Source organism: Cololabis saira, chromosome 6, assembly GCF_033807715.1.
Source record: "Cololabis saira isolate AMF1-May2022 chromosome 6, fColSai1.1, whole genome shotgun sequence".
NCBI lineage: Eukaryota > Metazoa > Chordata > Actinopteri > Beloniformes > Belonidae > Cololabis > Cololabis saira.
Window position 1 is genome coordinate 38,456,348 of NC_084592.1, and position 13,581 is coordinate 38,469,928.

The window sequence follows — 13,581 nt, forward strand, 5'->3', positions numbered from 1 at the left end:
AGACAACTACAGCAAAGCTGCTTCAGCTCCTGGTGGGACTCTATCTAGCTTTGTAAAGGTTGCTGTGTATTTTGGTTTTCTGGCTTGCTGAACATGTGTATATATATGTACTTGGATACCATGGCTGGGAAAAAAAAACAAGGGGAAATAAGATTATCTTTCTAAGAAATAGACATCAAACTGAAAGCATACAGTGATAACGCGGGGCCCAAAATGAAGCCCTGAGGCACCCCATGGTTGAGGGAAAGTAAAAAAGAACGAGATTCTCAGGCATGTACAGAAGAAGTACTTTCAGATATGACTTTTCATGTCATTAAAACTGACTGTTCAAGTCACAAGCTGCTGAAAGGTCTTAAAAGGACTAGAAAGACCAGAGTTCCCTCTGTGGTTTTGTCAGTAATGGTTAAGATCCACCATGGAGGGATTTTACCAAAGTAACTTCAAACTAGTATGGTATCTGTGATATTTCTTTCTTGTGTATTGTAGAGCAATACAAATATTGTTTACATGAGACATGAGAGATGAGAGATGACCTCAACGGGGACAAGACGCATCACAAAATCATCTCATCTCACTGGTTTTCAAATGGCTTTGTTGGTTAAAAACATACAGTTGTTTAGCTGTAAAACATAATTTAATACATTTAGGAAGAAAAGTTATGGATTTATTCCAAAATGTATTTGATGAACCCAACGGTGTCCTTTTGTGACGAGTTTTGCTCATTGTGGATAACAGGACTGATCAGGGTTGGAAGACGTCAAGAATACGAGGTTTTACACTCACGTTTCCTGTGTTGCAGTGTCAGAGGAGATTGAGAGCAGAGAGGACACGATGACTGTCACCGAAACTGGAATCACACAAGCACAGATGTGAGTCTTTTCAAACCCCTCCGGTCCTGTAACGGGACATTTGTTGGCAAAGCTGCAGGATCTGAACAGGCTGCTGCTTCTTTCAGGGTTTCTGTTGAGACCAAAGAGCACATGGTTACAGAAGTGACCACCGGAGAATCTGCCGCTCCCTTCTTCGTCCACAAACCCGTCGTCCAGAAGCTGGTGGAGGGCGGAAGCGTCATGTTTGAATGCCAGGTGGGAGGAAACCCAAGGCCTCATGTCATCTGGAAGAAGAACGGAGTGCCGCTCACCACAGGATACAGGTGAGCATCTCTAATGTTTATGGAAAGTTCCTTTCTCTTAGTACGTACCATTTTGCTCAGATGTGAGGAAAGTTGTAAGTCCATCTGCCATGAGGCAGATCTGTTACACAGGGAGACCCAATATTGAATCTCCACCTGCGTACTCGTCTTCTTCTAATGAGTAAAGTGCTTCTTCACATGTTGGTGGTTGAAATAAATGGAGTTTATATCCAACAACTGGTTCCCAGCAGCTGTAATGTTGTGGTTTTTTAACAGTTGTAAAAAATAGCTTTTTTAACAGTTTTTAACATTTAACATTTGTTATTCTTTTGAATATATCTAATTCCATGATTTTGTCACAGCTTTGATATTAGTAAATTACATCAACTGCGATCTCCATCTGAAGCTTTGGCTTATTTCCCCGTGTTTTTTAGATCTCACTCCCCTCCATTTTTTTTTTATTTAAGAGTCTTACATACCAGGTTTCGGTTTTTCTCCTCAGATATAAAGTTGCCTACAAGAAGGAGACTGGAGAATGCAGACTGGAGATCTCCATGACTTTCGCTGATGATGCTGGAGAGTACTCCATCTTTGCTAAGAATCCTCACGGAGAAGCCTCGGCCTCCGCCAATCTGATGGAGGAAGGTATCGGCATCCTTTGCTTCCTCATTTGTTCTGAAAACATTGACAAACTGGACCGGTGCCTCACAGTGTGCACATTCTGTTCACAGAGCAATATGAAGTGTACATGAAGCAGTTTGAAACGACCCACAAAACCGAAGTGACGACTACGGTGGTTCAGGAGCCCTCTGTGGTTGTGAGCCAGTACGAGATGGAGCAGAGGAGGACCACCCCCATGAGCTTCGTCTCCGAGACGGTACCTTCTTCCTACAGACCTGGAGCTCCGTCCTCCACCAGACTCAATAAGGCACAGGTCGTATTTAATGTCCAAATCTGCTTTTGCAGGAGTTCATGGTGTCAGCCTTTGAGGAGAGGATCATCCAGGAGATTGAGCTCCGTATCATGAGAATCACCTACAGAGAGCTGATCATAGAGGATGGAGAGATGGTGGTGACTGTTGCAGAATCAGAGGCGATGCAATCGGCCTTTGAAACACCGGTCAAAAACTACAGGATCATGGATGGAATGGGTGTTACCTTCCACTGCAAGATGGCAGGAGTCCCACTGCCAAAGGTAGAGAGTCAATAATATGAATCTATCTAAACATGTGCTAATCAAAGCTCATAATTCACCAAGAAGACGCAGAGATGCAGGTTTTGATCCTGGTGGCCTCCACTATCAGACATTTACTTCAGGCTCTTCAGTTTTCCATAAAAGACCAAACATAAAACTTCTCCTGAAAAACATCAAATTGTTCTGTCTCGTTCCAGATCGCTTGGTACAAAGATGGCCAGCGCATCAGGGCTGGAGGTCGATACCAGATGGAGGTTCTTCAGGACGGACGGGCCAGCCTCCGTCTGCCTGTGGTGCTCCCAGAAGACGAAGGCGTGTACACCGCCTTTGCTGCCAACATAAAAGGAAATGCCGTCAGCTCAGGGAAGCTCTACATAGAGCCGTCTGGAACTGTTACACCTCAGAGATACACACCACAGCCCGCAGTGCAGAGGATCAGGTACGTCTTTAACTCCAAGAAACAAAAGGAGATCAGTGAAAAGTATAAACGAAGAAGTGAATGTATGTAACAAGGTACCGATGATTCCTCTTTATCAGGTCTACATCTCCTCGTTCCATGAGCCGCTCCCCTGGCCGCTCAGCTAGCCGCTCACCCGCACGCTCGCCGGCCCGCCGGCTTGACGATACCGACGAAGCTCAGCTGGAAAGACTTTACAAACCCGTGTTTGTCATGAAGCCTTCTTCAATCAAATGCTCAGAGGGCCAAACTGCCAGATTTGACTTGAAGGTTGTCGGCAGACCGATGCCTGAGACGTACTGGTTCCACAATGGTGAGAGAAACAGACTTTAGCTAATTTTGCCTCCACATATGACTTTGACCTGTCATAAAATCATGTTATCCTCCTCTTTCCAGGACAACAAGTGGTGAACGACTATACACACAAGATTGTGATTAAAGAGGATGGTACCCAGTCCCTGATTATTGTCCCGGCCATGCCGCAGGACTCTGGCGAGTGGACAGTTGTCGCCCAAAACAGAGCTGGACGCACGACAATACCTGTTACACTCGACGTTGAAGGTACAGTTGGGCCGCAAATGTATTCTACCACATTATGGTTCAAAACGTTTCTAGAAGAGTCAGATTATTAACTGCTTCTCTTTTTGGGGGGGGTATTCGCAGCTCGAGAAAGCCTGGCTAGACCTCAGTTTGTTCAAAAGCTGAAGAACATTACTGTGAAGCAGGGCACCCTGGTGGCGTTGGCTGTCAAGGCCATGGGAAACCCCCTGCCTGATATTGTGTGGTTGAAGAACAGTGACATCATCAGCCCACAGAAGCACCCACATATCAAGTATGTGTCTTTAATTTGACTTTAAAGGATCTTCCGAGTCTTCAAAACATTTGTTTTGGCTTTTGAATAACATATTTGACCGGTTGCTTGTTCCAGGATTGACGGCACCAAAGGAGAGGCCAAATTCCAGATTCCCTCAGCTGCCGGCTCGGACAGCGCCTGGTACACTGCCACAGCCATCAACAAGGCTGGCAGAGACACAACTCGCTGCAGGGTCAATGTTGAGGTGGACATGTCTGCCCCTCAAGCTGAGAGGAGGCTCATTATTCCTAAAGGAACCTACAAAGCCAAAGAGATCGCTCCTCCAGAGGTGGAGCCCCTTCACCTGAGGTACGGCCAAGACCAGTGGGAGGAAGGCGACCTTTACGACAAAGAGAAGCAGCAGAAACCACAGTTCAAGAAGAAGTTGACTTCTATCAGAATGAAACGCTTTGGTCCAGCTCATTTTGAATGCAGGCTGACACCTATCGGAGACCCCACGATGGTGGTGGAGTGGCTGCATGACGGCAAACCTCTGGATGCTGCAAACAGGCTGCGCATGGTCAATGAATTTGGCTACTGCAGCCTGGACTATGAAGTCGCTTATGCTAGAGACAGCGGGGTCATCACCTGCAGGGCCACCAACAAGTTTGGAGTCGACCAGACCTCGGCCACCCTGATCGTCAAGGATGAGAAGGGCCTCATCGAGGAATCACAGCTTCCTGAAGGCAGGAGGGGAGCGTACAGAGGGGATGAGATTGAGCGCCTGACTCACGAGGGACCCAGTGGAGTCAGCGGAGAGGAAACTGAGAAGACAAAACCTGAAATTGTCCTACTTCCTGAACCTGCTAGAGTGCTTGAAGGTGACATTGCACGCTTCCGATGCAGAGTGACCGGCTATCCATCTCCAAAGGTTAACTGGTACCTGAATGGACAGCTTATCCGCAAGAGCAAGAGATACAGACTCCGTTATGATGGTATTTACTACCTGGAGATCGCTGATGTCAAGTCTTACGACGCAGGTGAGGTCAGGCTGGTTGCAGACAATCCTTTAGGCACAACTGAACACACAGTGAAGCTGGAGATCCAACAGAGAGAGGACTTCAGAACCGTGCTCCGTCGTGCTCCAGAAGCAAAGACAGCAGAGGCCCTACATGAATCTGGTAGAGTTGGATTCGACGTTGTGAAAGTGGATCGACCCAGTGAGACGTCCCAGGATCGGGAAGTCGTGACACTCCGTAAAACGCAGAGAAACATTCACGAGAAAACCTCAGAGGAATCAGACGAGCTCAAGAGCAAGTTCAAGCGCAGGACAGAGGAAGGCTACTATGAGTCTATCACTGCTGTGGAATTTAAATCTCGGAGGAAGGATGAGTCTTATGAAGATCTGCTAAAGAAGACTAAAGATGAGCTACTTCATCGTATGAAAGAGAAAGAAGAGGCTGAAAGGAAAAGGTTGGAGGAAGAAGGGAAACTTACCATTCCTACTATCAAACCAGAGCGGGTCCAGCTCTCCCCCAGCATGGAAGCCCCTAAGATCCTGGAGCGCATCGCAAGCAAGACTGTTGCTGCACTGGATGAGGTCCGTTTCCGTGTCAGAGTCGTTGGCAGACCAGACCCGGAGTGCCAGTGGTTCAAGAACGGCGTTCTGCTGGAAAAGACAGACCGTATTTACTGGTACTGGCCTGAGGACCATGTGTGTGAGCTGGTGATCAGAGACGTAGAGGCGGAAGATTCTGCAAGCATCATGGTCAAGGCCATGAACGTCGCTGGAGAGGCCTCGAGCCACGCCTTCCTACTGGTGCAAGGTAACGTCACTTTAAACAAATCTCTCCTACGAAACATTTGTGTCCAGATTTCGATCAAAGTCTCACTTCATGTTTTCATGTTGCAGCCAAGACAGCAATCAGTTTTACCGAACACCTTGAAAACGCCAATGCCAATGAGAAGGACACCATAGTGACCTTCGAGTGCGAAACCAATGAACCTTTCGTCAAAGTCAAATGGCTCAAGAACAATGTGGAGATTTTCTCAGGAGACAAATACAGGATGCATTCTGACAGAAAGGTGCACTTCCTGTCTGTGTTGGTGTTGGAAGTCACTGATCATGCAGAATACAGCTGCGCGGTTGTAGACGACGAGAGTATCAGGACGAGCGCGAATCTCCATGTTGAAGGTAGGTACCTTCAATTCTCACCTCACGTGTCACATGTTATTTTCTTGGATGGATTGGTAGACCGTGGTTGTTGATGTTCCTTGGTACCCAGGTGCTGCCCTGGAGCTCACCAAACAGTTGGAGAGCATCGAGATACCAGAGACCTATGCTGGAGAGTTCGAGGTTGAGCTGTCCCGGGAAGATGTGGAGGGAAGCTGGTTCTTTGGAGACAAGGAGCTCTCTCCCAGCAACAAACATGTCATGTCCTCCCGCCGAGGAAGACACTCCCTGAGCGTCAAGGATGTCAGGAAAGAAGACCAGGGGAAATATACCTTCGTATGTGGAGATCTGAGGTCCAGCGCCTCACTAAAGATGAAACGTAAGCTCAACATGGAAAAGCATCTGCCACCACTGGTTGTGTCTTGGTTTGAAGCAGCACAGTTGAGGTTTCTGAACATGTGTTTGCTTGAATTCTGTTAAATATTACCACATATATAGCCTTAAGAAGCTCAGCTTCTCCCTTTTCTTTTCCATCGGCTATTTTGCATCAGAGGTTCACGCTCTCTTTACATTTCATCAAGTTTTGTGATTGCGACGGTTTGCTTTGATGTTGGCGTTTCTCCTGTTCAGTGCGCCCAGTGACGCTGATGCACCCCCTGGCCGATCTCACGGTGTGTGAGGGGGACATTGCTCAGCTGGAGGTGAGGTTCTCCCAGGAGAATGTTGAGGGAACATGGATGAAGAGTGGACAGGCCATCTCTGCCTCGGACCGCATCCACATCGTCATCGACAAGCTGGTTCACAAGCTGCTGGTGGAGAACGTCAACAGAGAAGACGCTGCCTCCTACTCGTTTGTGGTTCCAGCCCACGACCTCACCACCTCAGGCAAACTCAACGTTCAAAGTAAGTGTTCAGAATGGCATTGACTGTAAACATCACTGGAACACATTGGCGCCTTTTACTGTCATATTCTGTCTCTCCTTACAGCTATTGACATTTTAACACCGCTGAAGGACGTGTCATCAATCGAAGGAACCAAGGCGGTCCTGGAAGCCAAGATCTCCGCTCAGGACGTCAGCTCTGTCAAATGGTACCATGATGACAAACCGGTCATGCCCAGTGACCGAATCCAGATGGTGGCAAAGGGTGCCAAGCAGCGTCTGGTCTTCTCCAGAAGCTTTGCTTCAGACGCAGGACGTTACAAGCTAGTGGTCGGCAAGGTCGACACCAGCTGCAGCCTGAGTGTTGAACGTGAGATAATCTTTTTCTTTTTTCTTCCTCATCACTCTGTTTTAGGTTCCTGATCAAGCTTCAGGTTCTAACAATATTGTCATTACAGAGGTGGAAATTGTGAAGCACATGGAGGACAAAGTGTGCTCAGAGTCCCAGAATGTTACCTTTAATGTGGAAGTCTCTCATCCTGGAATTGACCCTGTCTGGACCTTCAGAGGCCAGCATCTCAAAGCTGGAGTCAAACACAAGCTGGAATCCAAGGGAAAGGCCCACTCTCTGACAGTTATTGACACCATGAAGGATGAGGAGGGCCAGTACACGTTCCACGCTGGTGAAAAGACGTCCAGCGCCAAACTCACTGTCTCTGGTACGTGTAACTTCTAAGAAATTGAGTTGTTTCAAGTTTATCCTGTCGTGAACCAGTGAGGAACCGTTTCACTGTCCTGCCACCAGGTGGTGCCATTACACGACCCCTGCAGGACGTGATGGTGGCCGAGTCTCAGACCGCTGAGTTTGAGTGTGAAGTAGCCAACGCCAGCGCTGAGGGCAAGTGGCTTAAGGACGGCCTGCCTGTGGACTTCAATGAGAATGTGACGAGCGAAGTGAAGGGGACAGTCAGGCGCCTTATCATCGTCATCACCAGACCGCAGGACGTTGGCGAGTACACCTACCAGGTGGCCAACTCCAAAACCAGTGCCAACCTCAGGGTGGAGGGTGAGTGTTTGCTGTCGAACTGCTGTTTGTCGTGTCCTGAAACGCAATCCGCCATTGGGTTTCCTGTGTTCTGTTTATGACCCTGTAACCGCATTTCCATCCAAAGGCGTGAAGATCAAGAAGACCCTGAGGAACCAGACGGTGACGGAAACCCAGGAGGCGGTGTTCTCTCTGGAACTCACCCACTCGGGCGTGAAAGGATCCCAGTGGATCAGGAATGGTGTGGAACTACAGAACAGCGACAAGTACGAGATCACCTCTGACGGCACGGTCCACACACTGAAGGTGAAGGACTGCAATACGCAGGACGAGACTGTTTTTTCCTTCAAACTAGGAAAACTGTCTGCCAACGCCAGACTCAACGTCGAGAGTGAGTACCCACCATTACGCACAGGGGGGGGTTTCAGCACACTCATGACGATTTAAAATGTTACCACTTAACTTTGACAACTTGTTTGTGCAGCCATCAAAATCGTCAAGAAGATTAAGGACGTGACATCACTGGCGGACGGCTCCGCATCCTTTGAGATGAGCCTATCACATGACAATATCCCCGTTAAATGGATGTTCAATGGTGTTGAACTGAAGCCGAGCGACAAGTGTAAGATTCTCTCCGAGAGGAAAGCTCACAAGCTGGTGCTTCAGAACGTTGAGAGCAGCAACGCAGGAGAGTACACCGCCGTGGTGGGACACCTGCGCTGCAGCGCTGTGCTCACCGTGGAGGGTACGTCACACCTGAATAACCGTCAGAGGAAATGGGGGAAAAACGTTATGAACAGGCTTGAATGAAAGATACAGACTTCAGTTTTCTCAGAAATAATGTCCACATAAAAAACAGCATTTGGATAAAGTAAGGTCAGTCTATGCAGTGATACCACTCCTAACCACAAGGGGGCTGTAGACGGCATATCGCTTAAAGACCTGGAATGACATTTATTTATTAATTACAAAACTATCTGTGTATTTGTGAGAAATTGAGTTTAAAAAGGAATTTTGTGGAAAATTTCTGACTGAATAAGAAGAAAATTGGGGGAAAAAAAATGTAATTTTAAGATGATTTGTAAATGAAAATGAAAAAATATATGCTACTTATGAAATACATAAAAGTGTGAAATGAATATGAAAGTCATTTGGGTTACAGACTTATTTTAGAGGGTTTGAATCTATCATTCGTTCAAATCTTATCTGTTACAAATGATTTTGTTCCATCAGAAAGGTTTTATATTTTCCATTTTAAAATCTAAATCAATCAAAACAGTTTGTCATTTAAAAGCCTCCTCATGCAGGAATACCACTTCTAACCACATGGGGGCAGTATATCGCGAGTACGTTAATGAGAAAGACCCTTTTACAAAAATAATGTAAGCATCTGGCCTGAAGTCAAAGCTTAACTGCACCTATGCTGGAACAAAGTGCGACTAGAAGACGTGCAGGCCCGTCCCCACTCGTTACCACGGTATCATTAAAGGTTTGTCAACACAGCAGGCCGGATTACCCCCAAGTGGTGACTTGTGGTATTTTTACATAGAGTGGCTTTAAAAAAATTCCAGTTTTTAATAATAAAAGGTTGCTGCAACACATTTTTTAAATTATAATTTTCTGTATTTTGTACACGTTTTTGAAAATATTTTTTAATATGATTTAATTGCCGGCAGCTCTGCGAGTCACGAAAACCATGAAGAGCTTGGCGCTCCCGGAGACGCAGCTGGCCACCTTCGAGTGCGAGGTGTCTCACTTCAACGTGCCGTCCACCTGGCTGAAGGATGGCGTGGAGATCGAGATGAGCGAGAAGTTCAGGATCGTTGTTCAGGGAAAACTCCACCAGCTAAAGATCATGAACACCAGCAGAGAAGACTCTGCAGAGTACACCTTCATCTGCGGGAACGACCGAGTGTCGGCGACGCTCACCGTTAACCGTAAGACCACGCTCGCTCGCTGTCACGTACCGTCTCACAGAATCACAGATCAGTGTCTCAGTCGGGATTATTAAATGTCAGTAAATGTAATTGTTTACCTCCCCGTGCAGCTGTGCTGATCACCTCCATGCTGAAGGACCTCAACGCTCAGGAGCGTGACACCATTACCTTCGAGGTCACCGTCAACTACGAGGGCATCTCCTACAAGTGGCTGAAGAACGGCGTGGAGGTCAAGTCGTCGGACCGGTGTCAGGTCCGCAGCAAGCAGCTCACACACTCGCTCAGCATCCGAAACGTTCACTTCGGAGACGGAGGGGAATACCAGTTTGTGGCTGGCTCCGCTGCCACCTCCGCCAACCTGTTCGTCGAAGGTAACAGCACGTTCACGTTCGCTCTGCACGACTCCACAAATGATTTGCATCAACAGGAGGTTTTAAAGACGCAGCTGGAAGTGAAAGCTGCTGTAGACTCAGCACACCCTCTGAATTCTTGTTTATTTTGTGTAAAAACGTAATAAAAATCCTCTGATCTGGAGAATCATGTATTGGGCAAAAACCATCTCAGAGAAAGGACAAGCTGCATTTATTTCGGGATCTTTAATCATTTCTCGTGTCTCGTTTGCAGCGCGTCTGATTGAGTTCACCAAGAAGATCAAGGACATAAAGATCACAGAGAAGAAGAAGGCCATTTTTGAGTGTGAGGTCTCTGAGCCCAACATCCAGGTCATATGGATGAAGGACGGCCAGGAGCTGGACTTGTCTGAGGAGAGGTGCCTGACCATCCCCACCCGCAGTCACATGACCTTTAAAGCGAAGTATGAGCTGCAACTCATGCCCTGTGCTGCCTTCACAGGTACGTCGTGACAGCGGAGAAGTACGTCCACCGTCTGATGATCCAGACGGTCCGTTTGTCTGATAGTGGAGAGTATTCGGTGGTGGCCGGATCCAGCGTTTCCAAGGCCCATATGACCGTGGAGGGGCGTGACATCCGGATCTCTGAACCTGCTGAGCGGGAGATCACGGTGAGTCGGCCAAACAGTAACGTTATACGGATGTGGTGACGTCGTAGGATGTTTCCGAAATCCAAACGTTGCTTCCTGTCCTTCAGGTGCTGGAGAAACACAGAGCCACCTTTGAGTTTGAGGTGAACGAGGACGACGTTGAGGCGCATTGGCTCAGAAACGGCGTGGAGATTCAGCTTTCAACAGAGGAGAGGTTCAACTACGTGGCCATCAGGAAGGTGCACCGCCTCACCATCTCCGAGACCTACCGGAGCGACGCCGGGGAATACACCTTCATCGCCGGCAAGAACCGAAGCACCGTGCATCTCCGAGTCAACCGTAAGTCCTAGATGACAGACCGATGGAGCAAATTTAGATTATCCCCATCTGCAGAGCAAATGTGGAAGAAACAGGAAGTGTTTGTTAAATTCTCTTAAAACTTTTATAATCTTTAAAGATGCCATGTTTCTTCCAGCCAAGAGAAAGTGATGGCACTAAAAATCCCCTTACTTCCTGTCCCTTCCAGTGCCAGAGCCGCCTCAGATCCTCCGTCACATGGAGCCTCAGTCGGTGGAGGCTGGGAAGCCGGCCCGCTTCTCCGTACAGGTGAGCGGCGTCCCTACGCCTCAGGTATTCTGGTACAAGAACTCCCAAGCCCTGTCCCCGGGCTTCAAGTGCAAGTTCCTGCACGATGGCGATGAGCACACGCTGCTGCTGATCGAGGTCTTCCCTGAGGATGCAGCCGTCTACAACTGTGAGGCCAAGAACGAGTGCGGCTCCGCCACAAGCACTGCCTCGCTCAATGTTGAAGGTGAGGCAGGACGTATCGCCTACAGAGCTTGGTTGTGCTTGGATGGAAGTGAGCGGGACGTGCTCATGACCCGGTCTGTCTGTTTCAGTGTCAGAGGTGGTCTCGCCAGACTCTGGTGCTCCCATGGCTCCTCCAGTGGTCATCGCACCCATCGCCAACGCCTCGGCCCGTGAGGGAGAACCAGCCCGCTTCCAGTGCAGAGTCCGCGGAGACGGTGAGAGCATGTTTCTGTGATTTGGTGTCCCGGTGATATTCCGTTGGGTTGTGAAGAAGACTGTGTGACTGTTCCCTCTGTCCCGGTGTAGACGTGACCATCACCTGGTTCCACAAGGACAAGGAGATCAAACAGTCTGAATTCTTCAGGATGTCCCAGTTCGATGACAGCTGTCAGCTGGAGATCTCCAGGGTTTACCCCGAGGACGAGGGCGAGTACACCTGCGTGGCCACCAACAACGCCGGAAAGGTGTCGTGCTCTGCTGCGCTCTCTCTGGACGGTGAGTTATCCCCGGAGATGTTGGGTGATTCCAACCAGCAGACCAATGCTGGATGTGCATCCACAGACATGTGCACTCATGTGATTGTAGAAGGTCTCCTCTCCGTCACCTCATATCTGCTTGAAGCTCCACCCACACGTTACTCACTGCCATGTAAAGGGAATAAGACGCATAAAGCCAATGAACATGCTTCCTTCCAGGGAAAACAGAGGCAGAAGGCAGTCCCGCCGAGCCTCAGTGGCATGTCTCCACCAGTCTAAAGGCACTTTCCACCGGCCACAAGCCGGTGTTCCTCCAACCAATCGCAAACTGCACAGTCCCACACGGGGAGGTGGCCCGCTTTCACGCAAGCGTGTCCGGCATGCCGAGGCCGCAGGTCAGCTGGTTCCACAACCGGCAGCCGGTTCAGCCCACCAAGAACGTGGTGTTCCACTTTGACGAGGTGACGAACACCGCCACGCTCATCATTGTGGATGCTTTCTCCGAGCATGCAGGACAGTACACCTGCAGGGCGGCCAATAACGCAGGAGAGGCCGCATGCTCGGCCACGCTCACCATAACCAGAGAAGAAGAAGGTAACGCCCTGGACCTGTCAGCCGGCTGCCTCTGACACACGTGAAAGACGAATGCTCCCTCCTTGAACACCCTCAGCGCTGCAGGGGATGTCCCGAACCGAACGACCTCAGATCACAACGTGCTCTGGATGTTTTCTGACACTGAAACAGCATAATTAGGACCTCACACTCATGTGAAATATTGGGAGCGCGTCAAAACGTGCTCACAAGCGAGAGCTATTATTTTTGCAGACAAATTAATCACTTGAGCTTGCAGAATTAACCAATTAATGAGCAAAAATACAGCAACTTTCCTCACAGCCGCTGCTGTAACGCTGCTCTCCTAGTTTTGAACTGAACAAGACGATTAATTTAATGTAAAGTATACTTACTTTAAAGGCGAAATGTTAAAATCGTGATGTATTTGAGAACCCTGATTGGGCGGCTGGCTTGAAGCACAAATGTAGCCATAGGTTTGCTTTTACTTGCAGTTTCCAGACACTTCGGCTCACCCAGCGTCGGTTGTGGCTCTGCAGTCACGTCCGACTTCAAGAGCAGCTTCGGGTTGAGCTGGAGGCGCTGCGGTTTTAGGTCGGACCACGCCAACCGTCCTCGGGGATAAAAAATATTTAAAAAGGAAAAAAAAAAAAAAAGAGTCGTTGGGAACAGAGAAGGTGATCGGGACATCCCTCAGTCTTCCTCCAGACTAACATCACTGTTTCGCAACAACCCGCCACTTCACCCACAAATGCACCAGTTTGGGGTTTTTACTTTTCTTCTGTCCTCCACCTCCCTCACCCTCACTCCCTGCTCCCCCCATTTCTTCTTGAAACTGACACGTTTAACATCGATCCTCCAAGAACGTCTGCCTTTATTGTTTTTGGTCTCTTCCATTTGGTGCCCCTGACTTCCAAAGCGTCTATTTCTTTATTCTTCCACGTGTGCACTGCATCACTTTGGTCCTTCAGTCGAGGGACGTGAGAAGGAGTTTTACATTCTTTCACCTGTTTTGGTGAAGATCGGATCAAATATGCTGAGTTATGCGGCCAGTATTGTTCTCCTCAGAGATCTGTAGTATTCAACAGTATTGATTGGGTGAATCTCTGTAGT

General features: G+C 48.5%; 1 protein-coding gene across 1 annotated transcript in view; it reads left to right on the forward strand.

Moving 5' to 3' along the window:
• The window catches only part of ttn.2 (titin, tandem duplicate 2), a 201,301-nt gene that overhangs the window by 17,452 nt on the left and 170,268 nt on the right, over nucleotides 1-13,581 (forward strand). The window contains exons 16-42 of the mRNA XM_061722952.1: nucleotides 800-869; nucleotides 956-1,153; nucleotides 1,635-1,777; nucleotides 1,864-2,009; nucleotides 2,099-2,326; nucleotides 2,524-2,765; nucleotides 2,864-3,096; nucleotides 3,180-3,344; nucleotides 3,447-3,615; nucleotides 3,712-5,402; nucleotides 5,489-5,770; nucleotides 5,862-6,128; nucleotides 6,380-6,652; nucleotides 6,737-7,000; nucleotides 7,089-7,349; nucleotides 7,436-7,696; nucleotides 7,803-8,066; nucleotides 8,160-8,420; nucleotides 9,352-9,612; nucleotides 9,723-9,983; nucleotides 10,237-10,381; nucleotides 10,465-10,633; nucleotides 10,720-10,951; nucleotides 11,139-11,423; nucleotides 11,512-11,637; nucleotides 11,729-11,917; nucleotides 12,118-12,492. Coding sequence (XP_061578936.1) covers nucleotides 800-869; nucleotides 956-1,153; nucleotides 1,635-1,777; nucleotides 1,864-2,009; nucleotides 2,099-2,326; nucleotides 2,524-2,765; nucleotides 2,864-3,096; nucleotides 3,180-3,344; nucleotides 3,447-3,615; nucleotides 3,712-5,402; nucleotides 5,489-5,770; nucleotides 5,862-6,128; nucleotides 6,380-6,652; nucleotides 6,737-7,000; nucleotides 7,089-7,349; nucleotides 7,436-7,696; nucleotides 7,803-8,066; nucleotides 8,160-8,420; nucleotides 9,352-9,612; nucleotides 9,723-9,983; nucleotides 10,237-10,381; nucleotides 10,465-10,633; nucleotides 10,720-10,951; nucleotides 11,139-11,423; nucleotides 11,512-11,637; nucleotides 11,729-11,917; nucleotides 12,118-12,492 — 7,461 coding nt within the window. The remainder of the gene's footprint in view (nucleotides 1-799; nucleotides 870-955; nucleotides 1,154-1,634; nucleotides 1,778-1,863; nucleotides 2,010-2,098; nucleotides 2,327-2,523; nucleotides 2,766-2,863; nucleotides 3,097-3,179; nucleotides 3,345-3,446; nucleotides 3,616-3,711; nucleotides 5,403-5,488; nucleotides 5,771-5,861; nucleotides 6,129-6,379; nucleotides 6,653-6,736; nucleotides 7,001-7,088; nucleotides 7,350-7,435; nucleotides 7,697-7,802; nucleotides 8,067-8,159; nucleotides 8,421-9,351; nucleotides 9,613-9,722; nucleotides 9,984-10,236; nucleotides 10,382-10,464; nucleotides 10,634-10,719; nucleotides 10,952-11,138; nucleotides 11,424-11,511; nucleotides 11,638-11,728; nucleotides 11,918-12,117; nucleotides 12,493-13,581) is intronic.